The 20,903-nt window shown below is 44.2% G+C and overlaps 1 protein-coding gene across 1 annotated transcript in view; it reads left to right on the top strand.

Moving 5' to 3' along the window:
* The first annotated feature begins 532 nt into the window (after positions 1–532).
* The window catches only part of LOC143815283 (solute carrier family 13 member 2-like), a 176,665-nt gene continuing 156,294 nt past the window's right edge, over positions 533–20,903 (top strand). Inside the window, exon 1 of the mRNA XM_077294370.1 lies at positions 533–742. Coding sequence (XP_077150485.1) covers positions 641–742 — 102 coding nt within the window. The 5' untranslated portion in view covers positions 533–640. The remainder of the gene's footprint in view (positions 743–20,903) is intronic.

Genomic DNA, 20,903 nt, shown 5'->3' with positions numbered 1-20,903 from the left:
GGACCCCACGCAAGTTTTTTTTCACCATAATTCCGTAAGTGTGAAAGACAGGGAACCGCCTATCGCGCTAGCTTCCTACCTCCTCAGTGCGTCGTGAGACATGGCATTTACTACACGAGCCACAGCGAGGTGCGCTTGACTAATAGTGCAAGTATTTTGGCAAGACTAACTGAAGGTTTCTACTGTTTATCACTGCCTTGAATTTACTTTAGAATCGCAATACGTTGGATGTCTTTGCTAAATGCTTTATCTATAACAATGTAGGCTACTGAGAAACATTTGCACTATTTTCTGTATTTAAAACCACTCTACTAATAAATCTAAACTTTAAATAGAATTGATAAGGAATACAGAAGGATTAGAGAGTACACAGTACAGGCAATTATCTAAGAATTATTGACAGTGGTTTATGACCAAAAAAACAGTTAACTTCTCACAAGGCTTGTTACCTGTTCCTGGAGTGATTACCATATAGTCTTCCTGATGTCACCGCCTTCCTCTCTGGCAGATAAGTATAGTGCAGGACTAATGATACACCCACAATTACATAGGAGCTTCTTCTATGAATTACATAGGAGCTTCTTCTATGAATGCATGCTAGAGACGTGTCTTCCCTTTAGTACAACTATTTTCAAACAATATGGGGTCCACTGGCAAATGGATTCTAGCAAACAGAAAATACTTTATCATATTTCTGCTCCCAATTCTTCTTCTACCATTGCCTTTGGTGTTGCAAGCAACCGTAAGTACTATTTTTGTTAAGATTAAGAACCATGCTCTGCTATATTATCTTGCGTCAGGAAGACGTGTATGCTGTTTGCTTATCTTCCGGCATGCACAACACAGTTAGATCTAGTCCAATCAACATATGAAAATCTGCATTAACAAGTAATGCAACTAGCATTATACATACCTAATGGTACACTTAAAGTTAGATAGTCTTCAATTTGAAATTAGAATATTTCTTCTTTATGGATGCATGATTAAGAAATATTATAATATGGTTCCATACACTTGTCTGGGTCAAACTGGCATGTTATGTGTCTGGAACCTCTCTGTAATATTTTTTAATAGTGCTTCAATAAAGATGAAATATTTGAATTTCAATTGCCGGACAACCTATCTTTCTACAAGTGCAAGTGCTATGAGCTGACAGCATCTGTGCATTTGAGAAATCCCACATTAAGTCTGCATATCTGCTTCTATCATTTATCGGTAACCACATACATTGCATTGAAAATGTATTCATACCCTGTGAACTTTTCAACATTTTTTTAAAGGCACACCCACAAGCTTAAATATATTTTCTTGGGATTTTATGTGATATACCAACACAAAGTAGCAAGTATTTATGAAGTGTAAAGGAAATTATACATGGTTTTCTAATTGTTTTCAAAAACATAAATCTGAAAAATGTGATGTGCATTTGTATTCAGTGTTGTGAATTTGGATTCTGGGCTCCCCCGGTGGCCGCTTGTGGAATTGGACTTGTCATCCTCTTTCCTGTTTCACCTGATTCCATCAGTAGTGGGTGTCGCTATTTAAGCTCATTTCTCTGGTGGTTTCTTGCCGGTCAACAATGTTATCTGATGCCTCTCAGTGCTTGTTCCTGCTTCTAGACAACTACTGATAAGTTGGACTTTTGTCCATGTTTTGTTTGCCTATTTGTTCCAGTTCGCAGCTGAAGTTTTGTTACTGTGTCTGGAAAGCTCTCGTCGATCAGGGATTGCTACTCTGGCGTTATGAGTTAATGCCAGAGTTTAAGGTAATCTCTGGATGGTGTTTTGTTAGTATTTTTCTGCTGACCATGAAAGTATACTATCTGTCTTCTGCTATCTAGTAAGCGGACCTCAAATTTGCTAGGACTATTTTCCTGCTGCGTTTGTTGTTTCGTCTGAACTCACCGTCATTATATGTGGGGGGCTACTGTCTTCTTTGGAATATTTCTCTAGAGGTGAGCCAGGTCTTATATTTCCCTCTGCTAGCTATTTAGGTCTTAGGCCAGAGCTGGGCATCTAGCGATAAATAGGAAATGCTACCTGGCTATTTCTAGTTGCGCGGCAGGCTTAGTTCATGGTCAGTATAGTTCCATCTTCCGAGAGCTTGTCCCTCTATAGGCTTGCTATGATCTCTGCCTGCAGAGATCATGACAGTTTGACCGGCCCATAAAGTGTTAAAGACCCAGGTTGAGAAAGGAGAGTTATAAGAAGTCTGCTGGAATTTTTTTTTTTTTTTTCCTCCAGTCTGCCTTGCTGCAGTCTTTTTTCTCTCTCTCCTCCTAATCTCTGTATGCTCTGTGTGCACCTGACAATAATGGATCTCCAGAGTGTAACTGCGGGTTTGAATAATCTCATCACGAAAGTACAAAATTTACAAGATTTTGTGGTACATGCTCCGGTATCTGAGCCGAGAATTCCTTTGCCGGAGTTCTTCACAGGGAATAGAGATAGCTTCCAGAATTTCCGAAATAATTGTAAGCTTTATTTGTCCCTGAAGTCTCGTTCAGCTGGAGACCCTGCTCAGCAGGTTAGGATTGTGATTTCCTTGCTCAGGGGTGACCCTCAAGATTGGGCCTTCTCATTGCCAGCAGGGGATCCTGCGTTACGCGATGTGGATGCGTTTTTTCTGGCCTTGGGCTTGCTTTATGAGGAACCTCATTTGGAACTTCAGGCAGAAAAAACTTTGATGGCACTATCTCAGGGGCAAGACGAAGCTGAAGTTTTCTGCCAAAAATTCCGTAAATGGTCTGTGCTTACTCAGTGGAATGAGTGCGCCTTGGCGGCAACTTTCAGAGAAGGTCTCTCTGATGCCGTTAAGGATGTTATGGTGGGGTTCCCTTTGCCTGCAGGTCTGAATGAGTCCATGACAATGGCTATTCAGATTGACAGGCGTCTGCGGGAGCGCAAACCGATGCACCATCTGGCGGTGTCTATGGAAAAGACGCCAGAAAGTATGCAGTGTGATAGAATTCTGTCCAGGAGCGAGCGACAGAATTTTAGACGGAAGAATGGATTGTGTTTCTATTGTGGGGATTCTACTCATGTTATATCGGCATGCTCTAGGCGTACAAAGAAGCTTGATAAGTCTGTTTCCATTGGCACTATTCAGTCTAAGTTTATTTTGTCTGTAACCCTGATTTGCTCTTTGTCATCCATTGCCACGGACGCCTATGTTGACTCTGGCGCCGCTCTGAGTCTTATGGATTGGTCCTTTGCCAATCGTTGTGGTTTTGATTTAGAGCCTTTGGAGACTCTTATTCCTCTGAAGGGGATTGACTCCACCCCATTGGCTAATAATAAACCACAATACTGGACACAAGTAACCATGCGTATCAATCCGGATCACCAGGAGATTATTCGTTTCCTGGTGCTGTATAATTTACATGACGATTTGGTACTGGGATTGCCATGGTTGCAGTCTCACAACCCAGTCTTGGACTGGAGAGCTATGTCTGTGTTGAGCTGGGGATGTAAGGGTATTCATGGGGACGTACCTTTGGTTTCTATTTCGTCGTCCATTCCCTCTGAAGTCCCTGAGTTCCTCTCTGATTATCAAGACGTCTTTGACGAACCCAAGCTTGGGTCGTTACCTCCGCACCGTGAGTGCGATTGTGCCATAGATTTGATACCGGGTTGTAAATATCCAAAGGGTCGTTTGTTTAATTTGTCTGTGCCGGAACATGCTGCTATGCGGGAATATATAAAGGAGTCTTTGGAAAAGGGACTTATTCGTCCATCTTCTTCTCCCTTGGGAGCTGGGTTTTTCTTTGTCTCAAAAAAAGACGGCTCTTTGAGACCATGTATTGATTATCGGCTTCTGAATAAGATCACTGTTAAGTATCAATACCCATTGCCATTGCTTACTGATTTGTTTGCTCGTATAGAGGGTGCTAAGTGGTTCTCTAAAATTGATCTTCGTGGGGCGTATAATTTGGTGCGGATCAGGCAGGGGGATGAGTGGAAGACCGCATTTAATACGCCCGAGGGCCACTTTGAGTATTTGGTCATGCCTTTTGGTCTTTCTAATGCCCCTTCAGTTTTCCAGTCTTTTATGCATGATATTTTCCGCGATTTTCTGGATAAATTTATGATAATATATCTGGATGATATTCTGATTTTTTCTGATGACTGGGACTCTCATGTCCAGCAGGTCAGGAGAGTTTTTCAGGTTCTGCGGTCTAATTCTTTATGTGTGAAGGGGTCTAAGTGCGTTTTTGGGGTCCAGAAAATTTCCTTTTTGGGGTATATTTTTTCTCCCTCTTCCATTGAGATGGATCCCGTCAAGGTGCAAGCTATTTGTGACTGGACTCAGCCCTCCTCTCTTAAGGGTCTTCAGAGATTTTTGGGCTTTGCCAACTTTTACCGCCGATTTATTGCTGGTTTTTCGGATGTCGTTAAACCACTGACTGATTTGACCAGACAAGGCGCTGATGTTGCTAATTGGTCCCCTCATGCTGTAGAGGCCTTTCAGGAGCTTAAGCGCCGTTTTGCCTCTGCCCCTGTGTTGCGTCAGCCTGATGTGAATCTGCCTTTTCAGGTTGAGGTTGACGCTTCGGAGATCGGAGCTGGGGCAGTGTTGTCGCAGAAAGGTTCCGACTGCTCCGTCATTAGGCCTTGTGCCTTCTTTTCTCGCAAATTTTCGCCCGCAGAGCGGAATTATGATGTTGGGAATCGGGAGCTTTTGGCCATGAAGTGGGCGTTTGAGGAGTGGCGCCATTGGCTCGAGGGGGCTAGGCATCAGGTGGTGGTATTGACTGACCACAAAAATTTGATTTATCTTGAGACTGCCAGACGCCTGAATCCTAGACAGGCGCGCTGGTCTTTATTTTTTTCTCGCTTTAATTTTGTGGTGTCATACCTACCGGGTTCTAAGAATGTTAAGGCAGATGCCCTTTCTAGGAGTTTTGACCCGGACTCTCCTGGTAATTCTGAACCCACAGGTATCCTTAGGGAGGGAGTAATTTTGTCGGCCGTTTCTCCTGATCTGCGGCGGTCCTTGCAAGAGTTTCAGGCGGATAGACCGGATCGTTGTCCGCCTGATAGACTGTTTGTTCCGGATGATTGGACCAGCAGAGTCATCTCTGAGGTACATTCTTCTGCATTGGCAGGTCATCCCGGAATTTTTGGTACCAGGGATTTGGTGGCAAGATCCTTCTGGTGGCCTTCTCTGTCACGAGATGTGCGAGTCTTTGTGCAGTCATGTGACGTTTGTGCTCGGGCCAAGTCTTGTAGTTCTCGGGCTAGCGGACTGCTGTTGCCCTTGCCTATTCCTAAGAGGCCTTGGACACACATCTCGATGGATTTTATTTCAGATCTGCCTGTTTCCCAGAAGATGTCTGTCATCTGGGTGGTCTGTGACCGTTTCTCTAAAATGGTCCATTTGGTTCCTCTGCCCAAGTTGCCTTCTTCTTCTGAGTTGGTTCCTCTGTTTTTTCAGAATGTTGTCCGATTGCACGGTATTCCTGAGAATATTGTTTCTGACAGAGGTACCCAATTTGTGTCTAGATTTTGGCGGGCATTCTGTGCTAGGATGGGCATAGATTTGTCTTTTTCATCTGCTTTTCACCCTCAGACTAATGGCCAGACCGAGCGGACTAATCAGACCCTTGAGACATATCTGAGGTGTTTTGTCTCTGCTGACCAGGATGATTGGGTTGCTTTTTTGCCATTGGCAGAGTTCGCCCTCAATAATCGGGCCAGTTCTTCCACCTTGGTGTCCCCGTTTTTCTGTAATTCGGGGTTTCACCCTCGATTTTCCTCCGGTCAGGTGGAATCCTCGGATTGTCCTGGAGTGGATGCGGTGGTGGAGAGATTGCATCACATCTGGGGGCAGGTTATGGACAATTTGAAGTTGTCCCAGGAGAAGACTCAGCGTTTTGCCAACCGTCATCGTCGTGTTGGTTCTCGGCTTTGTGTTGGAGATTTAGTGTGGTTGTCTTCTCGTTTTGTCCCTATGAGGGTCTCTTCTCCTAAGTTTAAACCTCGGTTCATCGGCCCTTATAGAATATTGGAGATTCTTAATCCTGTTTCTTTCCGTTTGGACCTCCCTGCGTCCTTTTCCATTCATAACGTTTTTCATCGGTCGTTATTGCGCAGGTATGAGGTACCTGTTGTACCTTCTGTTGAGCCTCCTGCTCCGGTGTTGGTTGAGGGTGAGTTGGAGTACGTTGTGGAGAAAATTTTGGACTCTCGTGTTTCCAGACGGAAACTCCAGTATCTGGTCAACTGGAAGGGTTACGGCCAGGAGGATAATTCTTGGGTCAATGCATCTGATGTTCATGCTTCTGATCTTGTTCGTGCCTTCCATAGGGCTCATCCTGGTCGCCCTGGTGGATCTGGTGAGGGTTCGGTGCCCCCTCCTTGAGGGGGGGGTACTGTTGTGAATTTGGATTCTGGGCTCCCCCGGTGGCCGCTTGTGGAATTGGACTTGTCATCCTCTTTCCTGTTTCACCTGATTCCATCAGTAGTGGGTGTCGCTATTTAAGCTCATTTCTCTGGTGGTTTCTTGCCGGTCAACAATGTTATCTGATGCCTCTCAGTGCTTGTTCCTGCTTCTAGACAACTACTGATAAGTTGGACTTTTGTCCATGTTTTGTTTGCCTATTTGTTCCAGTTCGCAGCTGAAGTTTTGTTACTGTGTCTGGAAAGCTCTCGTCGATCAGGGATTGCTACTCTGGCGTTATGAGTTAATGCCAGAGTTTAAGGTAATCTCTGGATGGTGTTTTGTTAGTATTTTTCTGCTGACCATGAAAGTATACTATCTGTCTTCTGCTATCTAGTAAGCGGACCTCAAATTTGCTAGGACTATTTTCCTGCTGCGTTTGTTGTTTCGTCTGAACTCACCGTCATTATATGTGGGGGGCTACTGTCTTCTTTGGAATATTTCTCTAGAGGTGAGCCAGGTCTTATATTTCCCTCTGCTAGCTATTTAGGTCTTAGGCCAGAGCTGGGCATCTAGCGATAAATAGGAAATGCTACCTGGCTATTTCTAGTTGCGCGGCAGGCTTAGTTCATGGTCAGTATAGTTCCATCTTCCGAGAGCTTGTCCCTCTATAGGCTTGCTATGATCTCTGCCTGCAGAGATCATGACAATTCAGCCTCCTGATACCCTTAAATAAAATCCTGAGTGACCACTTGCCTCCAGAAGTCACATAATTAGCAAAGTAACTCCACCTGTGTGTAATTTATTTTCAGTGTAACACTTGTAGGCAGGGCTGCCACTAGAAATTTCGGGGCCGCATACTGGCAAAATTTTCGGGGCCCAGTTGAGACTCCGCCCAGGCTCCACCCCAGCCCCACCTCCACCCTTTGAACTGTCCACAGTCCCACCGCTCTCTCTTGGAAAAACTCTACCTCTCACCTATCACACATTAACAGTTCCCATCACCAGATCACACATATAGCCGGCAGCTTTTGTTTTGGCCAAAAGATTTTTTAAGCCACCACCATAACCCAGTAGACACTTTTGGCCGGGCCCTACTCTACTGTAACCTACTAAATATTTGTTAAAATATGCAATACAATTTAGGTATATTTTTAATTATTTTCCAATTTTTAAAATGACCAATAATATCACATACTAGGAACAAATACAACACCATGACCAGACCACATATTACCACCAGTGACCGAATAATATAACATACAAGGAACAAATACCACCGCACCATGACCAGGCCACATATTACCACCACAGTGATCGAATAATATCACATACAAGGAACAAATGCCACCGCACCATGACCAGACCACATGTTACCACCACATAGTGACCAAATAATAGCATATACAAGGAACAAATACCACCACACCATGTCCAGACCACATATTACCACCACATAGTGACTGAATACAATACTGATCAGTAGTAAAAAAACCCACAATACTAATATCACCATCAGTGCCATTATACACAGGAGATGTGTACTTAGTATGCAGTGTCTGTGTACAGGTTATACAGTGATCACCGGTGACATTATACAGAGGACCACTGTATATAGTATACAGTGTATAGTGTTAGTGTATAGGTAACACACTGACTCACCAGTGACGTTTCTAGGTGAAGTACTTCTCTCATCCAGCACAGACCGCCATCACTTCATCCAGCCAGGACTTGTCTCTGCAGGAAATAACACAGTTATCTCGAGCTCCGCTTGCAGAACACATTACTTAATTTTTTCCAACTTCTACATTACACCACATGAAGAAAAAGAGGCAACATAGTGTCACTCTACAGTTACAGGACCCCCCCCCCATTTAAAACAGTGTCCTCAAAAAATTAAATAAATACATCACTGCAGTAATAATATCCCTTAATTAGCCCCTATGGTAATAATAATATCCCCCACCCTGGCCCCGTGTGTCTCATTCCTGGCTTCAGCCATATGTTCACCCATCCTGCCCTCATGAGTATCCATCCTGCCCCATATGATCTCCCCATCATGCCCAATCTGTCTCCATCGTATCCATCCTGTCCCATGATCCTGCACGATCTGTCTCCAACTGTGCTCCATCTGTCTCCAATCATGCCCCCATGTCTTTCATCCTGCCCCGTGTCTCCAATCTGTGTATCTCCATTCTGCCCCGTGTCTCCAATCATGCCCGTGTCTCCAATCATGACCATATCTCCATTCTGCCCCCTATGGCTCCAATAATGCCCCCATGTCTCCAATCATGCCCCCCTGTGTCTCCATTCTGCCCCATCTGTCTCCAGTCATGCCCCCAGTGTCTCCAGTCATGCCCTGTATCTCCATTCTGCCTTGGTGTCCAGCATTCTGTCCCTGTGTCCAGCATTCTGCCCCTGTATCCAGCATTCTGCCCCTGTATCCAGCATTCTGCCCGTGTCTCATAGTCTGCCCCTCGTGTCCAGAATTCTGCCCGTGTCCAGCCCATGGTGCAGTGAGTCCACACCTACAAGCAGGGCCGCCATCAGAGCATGGCTCCTCTCACAGCTTCCGGCAGGGATGCCACAATACTTATCATTATGGCTGTTCAGCGGTCTCTCCTTCTGTCTTTGCTTCCTGCTCTGAGGTCCCAAAGCTGCTCGCTTAGGGCATGAACATACTTCTCATTTCTTAAAAGGGCAGTGTGCGCATTCCTGGAAATGCCCCCAGACAATAGCTGGGAGGCATCAAACATTAAAGGTACCTTCCCCTAAAGGGAGGTCTAAGCAACATTAGTTTTCTATTTAATAGTTGTTCAACTAGTCAGTTGTCAAGTGTCGGTTGCTTAACTGGTCCGGTCTGTATCGGAACCTATTCCTGAACCTGATCCTGTATCCTAAACCCATCCTTTATGAACCTGCAATATCTACCAGTGATCCAGAACCTGTTTATCCTAAACCCTGAGTCTGTCCTGGCTGATCATCCTGTTCTGTCCGTGCCAAATCCTATCCTGACTGTGACTTCTAGCCCATCTTCATAACTGCTATTTTGACCCTTGGGATCACCTGCCACAGTACCAGGGACTGCCCTGGAGTGGTACCTTTCTGCTACCTACAGATCAAGCCTAACTCCACTATCAGTGGCTCTAGTGAAAACCAGGTACCAGCTTAGCCACGCCCCTCCAGGGCAAGCTAGGCCCATTGCATAGTGAGTCCATGATCCACCAGCTTGACAAAATGGTGGGAGGAGCTGCCTAATATAGACCCTGCTGGCATGGGATTGGCCAGGGAACCTAATCTCTGCAGTATATAGCAGGGCTAAATTCCTGCAGAGACCATCCAGACCCTTCTAAAGCCAAATGGAAAAATCTTGCAGATGCAGAAGTGCTATGGAGTGCTCTAAGAGGAACACTCAGCAAAATGGCCTGACACGGTGAGTAGGGTGGAGATCATATGGCACTTGAATTACTGCCATGATGCTCAGTATAACAGTAGCTGTTTTGTGAAGGCCTCAGAGTTTTGTCTAAGAACATTAGGGAGCAAACAGCATCATGAAAACCAAGAAACACACCAGACAGGCCAGGGATAAAGTTGTGTAGAATAGTAAAGCAGGGTTAGGTTAGAAAACAATAGCCCAAGCTTTGAACATCTCACAGAGCACTGTTCAATCCATCATCCAAAAATGGAAGTATGGCACAACTGCAAACCTACCAAGACATAGCCGCCCACCTAAACTGACATCCCATGTGAGGAGAACACTAATTAGAGAAGCAGCCAAGAAATTCACGGTCACTCTGGAGTAGCTGCAGAGATTTACAACAGGTGGAAGAATCTGTCCACAGGACAACTATTAGTTGTATACTCCACAAACCTGGCCTTTATGGAAGAGTGTCAAGAAGAAAGACTTTTTTAAAGCAAGCCTTAAAAAGTCCTGCTTGCAGTTTGTCAAAAGCCATGTAGAGGACACAGCTAGCATGTGCAAGAAGGTGCTCTGGTCAGATGAGACCGAAGTACACATTTTTGGGCTAAATGCAAATGCTATCTGTGGCAGAAAAAGAACACTGCACATCACCCTGAAACCACCATCCACACCGTCAAACATGGTGGTGGCAGCATCATGCTGTGGAGATGATTTTATTCAGCAGGGAGAGGGATGATGGTCAGAGTTGATGGGAAGATGGATGGAGTTAAATGCAGTGCAATTCTGGAGACTGAAAAAGCATTGAGACTGTGGCATTGGTTGACCTTCCAAAGAACAATGATCCTAAACATACTGCCAGAGCTACAATGGAATGCTTTGAGACAAATCATATTCATGTGATTAAATGGCTCAGTCAAAGTCAAGACCTAAATTTAATTAAAAATCTATGACAAGACTTGAAAATTGCTATTCACAGACACCTCTTTTCAAGCTCACTGAGTTAGCCTGAAAAAAGAATGGGCAACAATTTTAGCCTCTAGATGTGTAAATCTAGTAGACACATACCTCAAAAGACATGCAGCAGTAATTGCAGTGAAAGATGCTTCTGCAAAGAGTTGAAAAAAATGCTCATCACAATTTTCAGATTTACATTATTAAAATAATTAGGAAACCATATATTGTTTCCTTTACATTTGACAAATACGTGCTACTTTGTGTTGGTATATCACAAAAAATCCCAATAATATACAATTAAGTGTGTGGGTATAATGTGAAAAAATGTGGAAAAGAGCTGATCCCCATTTTTTTATGGATGTATTAATAGCTGGAGATTGGTTTGGAAACCATGTGGACAATGCCATAAAGAGATGATGTTTCTGTGCTAAGATAATCCTATGAGTGTGCCCCTGGTAAGCACTTTTAATTGCTGTGTCCGACCATGTAGAGCTGCTCCACTTCATGGTCATCACATACAGGAAGTGTTAAGGTACCGTCACACTCAGAGACGCTGCATCGATATAGACAACGAGCCGATCGCTGCAGTGTCGCTGTTTAGGTCGCTGGGGAGCTGTCACACAGACAGCTCTCTCCAGCTACCAACGATCAGGGGAACGACTTCGGCATCGTTGAAACTGTCTTCAACGATGCCGAAGTCCCCCTGCAGCACCCGGGTAACCAGGGTAAACATCGGGTTACTAAGTGCAGGGCCACGCTTAGTAACCCGATATTTACCCTGGTTACCATTGTAAAAGTAAAAAAAAAAACAGTACATACTCACCTTCTGATGTCTGTCATGTCCCCCGGCATCCACAGGGTTATGCGCTGCTGCTCAGAGCTTCCTGCACTGAATGTGTCAGCGCCGGCAGTAAAGCAGAGCACAGCGGTGATGTCACCGCTGTGCTCTGCTTTATGGCCGGCGCTGACACAGTCAGTGTAGGAAGTTCTCGGCAGCAGCGCGTAACCCTGTGGACGCCGGGGGACGTAACAGACATCAGAAGGTGAGTATGTACTGTTTTTTTTTTACTTTTACAATGGTAACCAGGGTAAATATCGGGTTACTAAGCGCAGCCCTGCACTTAGTAACCCGATGTTTACCCTGGTTACAAGTGAACACACCGCTGGATCGGCGTCACACACGCCGATCCAGTGATGACAGCGGGTGATCAAGCGACGAAATAAAGTTCTGGACTTCTAGCTCTGACCAGCGATATCACAGAGGGATCCAGATCGCTGCTGCGTGTCAAACACAACGAGATCGCTATCCAGGATGCTGCAATGTCACGGATTGTCGTCGTTCTCATGACACTGCAGGAGCTCACAGCTGATGCTTTCTGAGGTAACACATTTCCCTGCCTGATGTAACACATTTCCCTGCCTTACGTAACACAGGAATGAATGTTTCTGCCACATCACCAGCTCTCTGATATCATAATGAATCAAGTCAGCGACATATAAGCTCCACGTCACTCAGCGTCTACATCTCTGATTTCATTTATGATGAGCTCACATGACTGGCGACACAACAGAAACATTCACTGCTGTGATAAAACAGGTATAGAAATGTTTTACTTCAGAAAGTAGCAGCTGTGAGCCCCTGCTGTTTTGTCTCTATGTTTACTTATCAAGTGACTTATGCTTTCTTCCCTGTGCATCAATTGTGGTGTGTCCCAACCATGAATAGGGCATCTCTGCACGGTGAGACATGGCCATTACACAGTATGCAGCAGGGGCTCATTTATAAGATCATCTCAGCACAGGAACATTTTTTAACCCATCTAATTGTGTAACTTATTATTTTATTCCAAAATGGAGAGCATCTCTGAGTGGGCAATTTTCGCTCTTGTGAACCTCAACAATTCTTAGATTGCATGTACAGCCAATAATGTGAATGACCGCTTTGGAGTACTTATTTTATCCAGCAGAAAACCTGGTCTAGATGGCTATGATTTTCTAGAACAAAATAAGCTGTTGTGGGTTTCTGGAGCGGGACATATGACAAATACAGCTCTGGCAAAAATTAAGAGACCACTGCAAAATGTTTGTCTGATTTTTCTCTTTATAGGTACCGTATATTTTTCAGTAAAATGTAAATTGTTCTTTTAGTCTATAAACTACTTCTGACAACGTCTCCCAATTTCCAAGAAATACATTTTGTATTTTTTTTCTGACAAAGAAAAATGGTGAAAATTTTCTAAAAAACCCAGTGCTTTCAGACCTCAAATAATGCAAAGAAAACAAGTTCATAATAATTTAGAAACAACAGTTCTAGTGTTTTAACTCGGAAAGAGTTCAGAAATCAATATTTTGTGGAATAACTATGATTTTTGATCACGGCTTTCATGCATCTTGGCATGCTTTCCACCAGTCTTTCACACTGCTTCTGGTGCAAAAATGTAAGCAGTTCTTCTTTGTTTGATGGCTTGTGACTATACATCATCCTCTTGATTACATTCCAGAGGTTTTCAATGGGGTTCAGGTCTGGAGATTGGGCTGCCCATGACAGGGTTTTTTGATGTGGTGGTCTCTAAATTTTTGCCAGAGCTGTATGTTGGTCACCACAGAGGCTGTTTTCTGCAAATAATTTGGTATCTGATGATATGGTCCCTTTAAATGTTCATAGTTTTATAATTGAAATCTATCTACGAAGAAGCACAGTTTTTTAAGGACAAATCTGTTGCTCTAAGTTATTCTAATACAAATTCATTGAAACGCGCGTTGGGGTCGCCTTTGCTATATCCATTCAGGGTATTTTCTCACTTATTATTATATCCTTCTTTTTTTGTATGCACATCTAGTTATTTTGATTTTGATGTAGATGGCACATCCTGCATCATCCACATTGTGAAATGAAATCTCGCACCTGTGAGAAGAGCATAAAACATTACTGCGTACATCACTGCGCAAGCGCCATGCAACATCATTCCTGGCATTTCCAATAGCAGGGATAAAAAAATGAAAGTGAAAGTTTCTGGAACATTGGAGCAAGACTTACGCTTGGCGATTGAGCAGTGATGTTTTGTGCACTGCTCGCAGTAGGGTAAAGCACAACGCATCTGCATGGGCCCATGAGGCTACTGCGCAGGTGTGACATTCGCTTGGGCTATGTGGATGAAGATGGGTGCGTCATCCACATCAATCAAAGCAAGAGGATGGCGATTAGGAGCAGGGAGGAAGCACAGCTGCTGCAGGGAGGATGCCTATTGGACCTGACCATCCTCATTTACATACAATGCGGGAGGGCATACAGGGGGAATCAGGAGATGATAGACATTTTGTGGAGTGCAGTATAAGAGCACATAACGGTGGTTACATTTGTTCAGAGACTCAAAAACTGGTGACAGGTTCCTTTTAAACATTGTTTTGTAAAATAATGAGTTTAATAATATTACTGAGCTTTTGTACTCCTAATTCCTTGTGGAGTTTTGTTTGCTATTTTGGAGCACCCTTTAGGGTATGTGCACACATTAGGATTTCTTACAGAAATTTCCTGAAGAAAACCGGAAATTTTCTGCAAGAAATCCGCATTTTTTTTTTTTGCGTTTTTTTCTCGTTTTTTTCGCGTTTTTTTAGCATTTTGCAAGAGTAATTAGCTTGCAGAATGCTAAAGTTTTCCAAGCGAATTGTAGCATCGCTTGGAAAACTGACTGACAGGTTGGTCACACTTGTCAAACATAGTGTTTGACAAGTGTGACCAACTTTTTACTATAGATGCAGCCTATGCAGCATCAATAGTAAAAGATAGAATGTTTAAAAATAATAAAATAAAATAAAAAAAATGGTTATACTCACCTGCAGACAGCCGATCTCCTCAGCGGCGTCCGTTCCTATAGATGGTGTGTGCAGGACCTTCGATGACGTCGCGGTCACGTGAGCAGTCACATGAGCGGTCAAGCGACCAATCACAAGACCGCGACGTCATCGCAGGTCCTTCACACAGACCATCTACAGGAACGGAAGCGGCAGCATGCACCGCTGAGAGGCGGGAAGACTCCGGGGCCATCAGAGGGTGAGTATATGACTATTTTTTATTTTAATTCTTTTTTTTTTTACCTATTATATGGTGCCCAGTCCGTGGAGGAGAGTCTCCTCTCCTCCACCCTGGGTACCAACCGCACATGATCTTCTTACTTCCCGCATGGTGTGCACAGCCCCGTGCGGGAAGTAAGCAGATCAATGCACTCCTAGGTGTGCGGAATCCCCACAATTCCGCAAATTTAATGAACATGTTGCTTTTTTTTCCGCGATGCGATTTTTTCACAGAAAAAAATGCAACATTTGCACTAGAAATGCGGAATACACTTAAAATAATGGGAGGCATATGTAAGCGTTTTTTTTGCGTTTTTTTCGCATTTTTATCAAGTTTTTATAGTGAAAAAACACGAAAAAAACGCGAAAAATACTGAACATGTGCACATGGCCTAAAGGATAATGTTTCTCCTTGTGGAGAGTGACATATGGGCCCTGGCATGCCAATGTAAGGAGGCTTATTCACCCTGCAGTGCTAATCTGGGAAAAGTAATATGCTGTTTGCCTTTTCGGATGAGGGGCATGACCCCCATAACACCGTGTCTGCAAATTGAGATTCTGATTAGGCTTTTAACCTAAGTCATATTGCAAGACTTGTTAAACAGTCGATAATGACTTGCAAGATCGCTGCTTCCAACACGTGACACTATAGAGATCCTCTCTGAAGAGGCAATTTGCATATTACTTATCTTTTTAGAAATGTTTGTGACCTTTAACACTAGAGAGCCAAGGAATAGCCATAAAGAAGTTGTTTGTCACTTAGTGCCCTATTTATCAATAGACTGTAAATTATTAAATGGAAACTAACACTTTACATATGGGCATCGTCAATACACCAGTATTATTTCCCAGCAGACATGCCCACATATAAGAGGGCGTGAAATGATTCAATGCTGTATAATAGTGTACGAGCCCACTAAATAGTACAATAAGGATGATGATATTTTCATTTATTTTTCATTTAGATAATTGTCTGATAAGCATCATTTCTTCGAAGCACGCCTTTCACAATATGTGGGTGCATTGTACCAAAGTTTCTAAAGTAATAATTACACCCACTGTATATTTATACAAGGATGCAGATATTCACACACCATATTACAAAATACAATGTAAACCAGTTTAATGAATTTACTTGTTGTACCAAAGTGTGATAATATGGCATCTCTACCGATGCACACAAGGTCATGAGAAAAACTAAGTACCCCATATTTGAATTCTATGGTATCAGGATTTAATTTAAAAAAATCTTGTTCTTACTTAGGAAATGTAAAATGAAGTAAATGCAATCCTGACGAACAACACATGAAGAATTACACTGTGTCATTATTTAACAAAATCTAGGTTAAAATGCAAAAAATTAACTCCATCCCATGAACTGTTAGTTTGTAGAGCAGTTTTAGCAGCAATAACTTGAAGTAATGAGTTTTCTTATGACTTTTTAGACTTTCACAACTCTTTAGAGGAATTTTGGCCAACTCTTCTTGACGAAATTAATTAAGTTCATTGAGGTTTTTGTGCATTCACATATGTATAGCTGTCCTATAGGGGTTTAACCCCCTTCACCCTGAAGCTTGTTTACACCTTCCTGACAAGGCCAATTTTTACAATTCTGACCACTGTCACTTTATGAGGTCATAAATGTGGAACACTTCAATGGATCCCACTGATTTTGAAAATGTTTTCTCATGACATATTGTACTTCATGATAGTGGTAAAATTTCAATGACTTGCATTTATTTCTGAAAAAAATGGAAATTTGGCAAAAATTTAGAAAAGTTTGGAATTTTTAAACTTTTAATTTTTATGCCCATAACCCCTTTCTGACATTAGACATACTATCCCGTCGAGGTGGTATGGGCCCATATGACCCCCGGCGGGATAGTACATCTAACGCAATCAGCCGCGCTCACGGGGGGGGAGCGCGGCCAATCACGGCATGGTGTCAGCTGACTATCACAGCTGACATCTGGCACTATGTGCCCGGAGCGGTCACAGACTGCTCCTGGCACATTATCAAACATGATCGCAGTGTTCCGGCGGCATAGGGAAGCATCGCGCAGGGATGGGGCTCCTTGCGTGCTTCCCTAAGACCCTCGGAGCAAAGCGATGTGATCGCGTTGCTCCGAGCATCTCCTCCATCCTCCTCCCTGCAGGCCCCGAATCCAAGATGGCCGCAGGGCTCCTTCTGGGTCCTGCAGGGAGGTGGCTTGCAAGCGCCTGCTCGGAGCAGGCGCCGGCATGCCTCCTGCACTGCCTGTCAGATCGCTGATCTGACACAGTGCATTGCAAAGTGTCAAATCAGCGATCTGACACTTTACCATGATGTCCCACACTGGGACAAAGTAAAAAAGTAAAACAAAATATATTTACACTAGATGGCAGCCCGATTCTAAAGAATCGGGAGTCTAGAATCCATATATACTTTATTTATTCAAATGTAAGAATAATACAATTAATAAATAATAGTAAGAAAGAACAAAAAATGGCTGCACTCACCAGCTCTTGACAATTCTTGTTATTTAAGGTACAGTTACACAGGATCCATGAACATGCTTATGAGGGGAGTGATGAAAGACATCAGACAACAACTTTGCGTGTTGTGGCAAATGCCACAACAACGGTTCTTTGCTTAACCCCTTAACGACCGCCGATACGCCTTTTAACGGCGGCCGCTAAGGGTACTTAAACCACAGCGCCGTTAATTAACGGCGCTGTGGAAAAAGTGAATAGCGCCCCCCAGAGTCGGATTTTCTCTGGGGTCTCGGTTGCCGAGGGTAGCCGAGACCCCAGAGAACATGATTCGGGGGGTTTTTACCGACCCCCGAGTTGCGATCGCCGGTAATTAACCGTTTACCGGCGGTCGCAACAAAAAAAAAAAAAACGCGATTTGCCGTTTAATTTCTCTGTCCTCCGATGTGATCGCACATCGGAGGACAGAGAAATGTGGTCCCCGATGGCCCCCAATAGCCCCCCAATACTTACCTACCTCCCCCGGTGCTCCTCGTGTCTCCCCATGGGCGCCGCCATCTTTTTTCCGGGAAAAAATGGCGGGCGCACGCGCAGTGCGCCCGCCGCCCGGCACCCGGATGTTCTTTGGGGTCTCGGCTGCCGGGGGTAGCCGAGACCCCAAAGAACATGATCGGGGTCGGTTTGCACCGACCCCTGCTTTGCGATCGCCGGTAATTAACAGTTTACCGGCGACCGCAAAAAAAAAAAAAAAAAAAAAAAAGCGATCAGTTATTTCTCTGTCCTCTGATGTGATCGCACATCAGAGGACAGAGAAATAGGGGGATTCGGGGACCCTAACATACTCACCCGGGGTCCCTGGGTCCTCTTCTGTCTTCTCCTGCCAGCCGGCTTTTTCATCATGGCGGGCGCATGCGCAGTGCGCCCGCCATCTGCTGCCATCTGCCGGCCGGCAGGAGAAGACAAGTTGGGGCTAAAATTAGGGTTAGGGTTAGGGTTAGGGTTAGAGTTAGGGTTAGGGTTAGGGTTAGGGTTAGGGTTAGGGTTAGGGTTAGAGTTAGGGTTAGAGTTAGGGTTAGGGTTGGGGCTGAATTTAGGGTTAGGGTTAGGGCTAGGGTTAGGGTTAGGCTACTTTCACACTAGCGTTTTTTGGCTTCCGTCGCAATGCGTCGTTGGAGAAAAAACGCATCCTGCAAAAGTGCTTGCAGGATGCGTTTTTTCTCCATTGGCTTGCATTAGCGACGCATTGCGACGGATTGCCACATGTCGCATCCATCGTGCGACGGATGCGTCGTGCTTCGGCGGCCCGTCGACACAAAAAAAACTACATGTAACTTTTTTGTGCGACGTGTCCGCCATTTCCGACCACGCATGCGTGGCCGGAACTCCGCCCCCGCCTCCCCGCACCTCACAATGGGGCAGCGGATGCGTTGAAAAAACAGCATCCACTGCACCCGTTGTGCGGCGCTTACAACGCTAGCGTCGGTACGTCGGCCCGACACACTGCGATGGGCCGAGTACGACGCTAGTGTGAAAGTAGCCTTAGGCTTCTTTCACACTTGCGTCGGTACGGGGCGGTCGCAATGCGTCGGCCCGATGTACAGACGCACGTTGTGAAAATTGTGCACAACGTGGGCAGCGGATGCAGTTTTTCAACGCATCCGCTGCCCAGTCTATGTCCTGGGGAGGAGGGGGCAGAGTTACAGCCACGCATCCGTGGAAATGGCGGACGCGACGTACAAAAAAAAGGTTACATTGAACTTTTTTTGTGACGACGGGGGCTAAAGTTATGGTTAGGGTTGTGGCTAAAGTTAGGGTTGGGGCTAAAGTTAGGGTTAGAGTTGGGATTGGGGTTAGGGTTTGGATTAGGGTTGGGATTAGTGTTACGTTTGGGATTAGGGTTGGGATTAGTGTTACGTTTGGGATTAGGGTTGGGATTAGGGTTAGGGTTGGGATTAGGGTTAGGGGTGTGTTGGATTTAGGGTTTTGATTAGGGTTATGGTTAGGGTTGAGATTAGGGCTGTTTTGGGGTTAGGGTTGTGATTATCGTTAGGGTTGTGATTAGGATTATGGATCGGGTTGAGATTAGGGTTAGGGCTGTGTTGGAGTTAGGGTTGGAGTTATAATTTGGGGGTTTCCACTGTTTAGGTACATCAGGGGGGTCTCCAAACACGACAGCCAATTTTGCGCTAAAAAAGTCAAATGGTACTCCCTCCCTTCTGAGCTCTGCCGTGCGCCCAAACAGTGGTTTACCCCCACATATGGGGCATCAGCGTACTCGGGATAAATTGGACAACAACTTTTGGGGTCCAATTTCTCCTGTTACCCTTGTGAAAATAAAAACTTGGGGGCTAAAAATCTTTTTTGTTGGAAAAAAATATATTTTTTTATTTTCACTACTCTGCATTATAAATTTCTGTGAAGCACTTGAGCTTTCAAAGTTCTCACCACATATCTAGATAAGTTCCTTAGGGGGTCTAGTTTCCAAAATTTGGTCACTTGTGGGGGTTTCTACTGTTTAGGTACATTAGGGGTCTGCAAACGCAACATAACGCCCGCAGACAATTCTATCAAAGTCTGCATTCCAAAATGGCGCTCCTTCCCTTCCGAGCTCTGCCGTGCGCCCAAACAGTGGTTTACCCCCACATATGGGGTACCAGCATACTCAGGACAAATTGGACAACAACTTTTGGGGTCCAATTTCTCTTGTTACCCTTGTGAAAATAAAAATTTGGGGGCTAAAAAAATCTTTTTTGTGGGAAAAAAAATATTTTTTATTTTCACTACTCTGCATTATAAACTTCTGTGAAGCACTTGGGTATTCAAAGTTCTCACCACATATCTAGATAAGTTCCTTGGGGGGTCTATTTTCCAAAATGGGGTCACTTGTTGGGGGTTTCTACTGTTTAGGTACATTAGGGGTCTGCAAAGGCAACATAACGCCCGCAGACAATTCTATCAAAGTCTGCATTCCAAAATGGTGCTCCTTCCCTTCCGAGCTCTGCCGTGCGCCCAAACAGTGGTTTACCCCCACATATGGGGTACCAGCATACTCAGGACAAATTGGACAACAACTTTTGGGGTCCAATTTCTCTTGTTACCCTTGTGAAAATAAAAATTTGGGGGCTAAAAAAATCTTTTTTGTGGGAAAAAAAATATTTTTTATTTTCACTACTCTGCATTATAAACTTCTGTGAAGCACTTGGGCATTTAAAGTTCTCACCACATATCTAGATAATTTCCTTGGGGGGTCTATTTTCCAAAATGGGGTCACTTGTTGGGGGTTTCTACTGTTTAGGTACATTAGGGGTCTGCAAAGGCAACATAATGCCCGCAGACAATTCTATCAAAGTCTGCATTCCAAAATGGCTTTCCTTCCCTTCCGAGCTCTGCCGTGCGCCCAAACAGTGGTTTACCCCCACATATGGGGTACCAGCATACTCAGGACAAATTGGACAACAACTTTTGGGGTCCAATTTCTCTTGTTACCCTTGTGAAAATAAAAACTTGGGGGCTAAAAAATCTTTATTGTTAAAAAATATATATTTTTTATTTTCACGACTCTGCATTATAAACTTCTGTGATGCACTTGGGCATTCAAAGTTCT

This window comes from Ranitomeya variabilis, chromosome 3 (assembly GCF_051348905.1).
Source record: "Ranitomeya variabilis isolate aRanVar5 chromosome 3, aRanVar5.hap1, whole genome shotgun sequence".
Taxonomy (NCBI): Eukaryota; Metazoa; Chordata; class Amphibia; order Anura; family Dendrobatidae; genus Ranitomeya; species Ranitomeya variabilis.
The sequence above is the reverse complement of the archived record's forward strand: the minus strand, read 5'-3'. Positions and strand labels throughout refer to the sequence as shown.